General features: G+C 62.2%; 1 protein-coding gene across 1 annotated transcript; it reads right to left on the bottom strand.

Annotated features, from left to right (window-relative positions):
- Positions 1-7: 7 nt before the first annotated feature.
- On the bottom strand, positions 8-1,082 carry LOC113942582 (staphylococcal nuclease domain-containing protein 1-like; the record flags this gene model as incomplete). The annotated part of the gene is made up of 3 exons (XM_027633687.1): positions 914-1,082; positions 171-294; positions 8-81 (listed from the first exon to the last, which is right to left on the bottom strand). Coding segments are annotated over exons 1-3 (352 nt in total), but the record flags the coding sequence as incomplete, so codon positions are not given.
- Between the last annotated feature and the right edge of the window lie 262 nt (positions 1,083-1,344).

Genomic DNA, 1,344 nt, shown 5'->3' on the forward strand with positions numbered 1-1,344 from the left:
GTGACACTCACGTTGCCGTAGTCAATGTAGAAGATGTGAACTTTGCCGCCCGACTCCACCTTCTCCACCCGGGCCCGGTACCTGCAGTGTGGGATTTCTGGGTGTCACCCCAAACTCCAGCGCTCCCTGGGCCAACCCCGCCCCCGGGGGGTGCAGGACCCCCTGCTCACCATTCCCCATCGACGAACTTGGCGATGCAGAAGTCCCCTCGGCGCGGGGAGTACGACCCCTCCACGGGCGGGTGGGCGCCCACCTCGGCCCGCATGTTCTCCATCAGCTTCTCCAGCTGGGCACCTGGGGGATGGCCCAGTTCAGCACCTGCCCCCACCACATGTCCCAAACCTGGACCCCAACCCCAGTGTGACCCCAGAACCTGAAGACAATCCCAAACCTGGAGCCCAACCCCAGTGCAACCCAAGAATCTCAACCCAATCCCAACCATGAATCCCAAACCTGGGTCCCAAACCTGGACCCAAACTCTGAGTCCCAAATGTGTCCCCTAGACCTTGACCCTCAACCCCAGGTCCAACCATGGACACCAACTTCGGACTTCAACCCAGATCTCCAATGCGACCCCTGATCCTGAACCCCAAGTCCCAACCATGGACCTCAACCTCAGGTCCAACCCTGGACCCCAACAGTAGATCCCAAACCTGGACCCCAACCCAAACCTGACACCCACTCTTAGTTCCAGAATGGCCCCTGACCCTCCATCCCAAGCCCCAAACCCAGACCCCAGTCCTGGGTCCTGAACAGGGACCTCCACCCTGGGTCCCAAAGATGGCCCTGGGGATGGCGGGTGATCCCACCAAACCCACGAATCCTCATCCCACTCAACTAAACCCCACATGACCAGGCTAAGGAGCACCCCTGGGTGCTGCTGGTCCCCAGGAGGGTCCCCCTGCCCCCGTACCCGTCTCCACGTCCTGCACGTAGAAGTGGAGGTCGTCGGTGATCTCGGTGACGAACACGGGTTTGTAGTTGGCCGTGCGCTCCTTCTCCTCCAGCACCGGCACCACCTCCTCCACCGGGGTCTCCTCGTAGTGGGACCACACCTGGGGGCACATGTGGGGTGGGGACGTCCCTTGGGGTGGGGACGTCCCTCGGGGTGGGACATCTCTTGGGGCGGGACATCTCTTGGGGTGGGTCCACCATCTCTTGGCACAGGGGCATCCCTTGGGGAAGGGCCATCCATCAGGGTCGGGACATTCCCTGGGGTGGGCCCGTCATCTCTTGGGGTGGGGATATTTCTGTGGTGGAGCCATCCCTCAGGATGTGGACCCCTCTTGGGCTGTGAGCATCCATCGTGGTGGGGCCACCCCTTGGTGTGGGGCCATCTACTGT

Source organism: Corapipo altera, unplaced genomic scaffold (assembly GCF_003945725.1).
Source record: "Corapipo altera isolate COAL_440 unplaced genomic scaffold, ASM394572v1 56545, whole genome shotgun sequence".
Lineage (NCBI taxonomy): Eukaryota > Metazoa > Chordata > Aves > Passeriformes > Pipridae > Corapipo > Corapipo altera.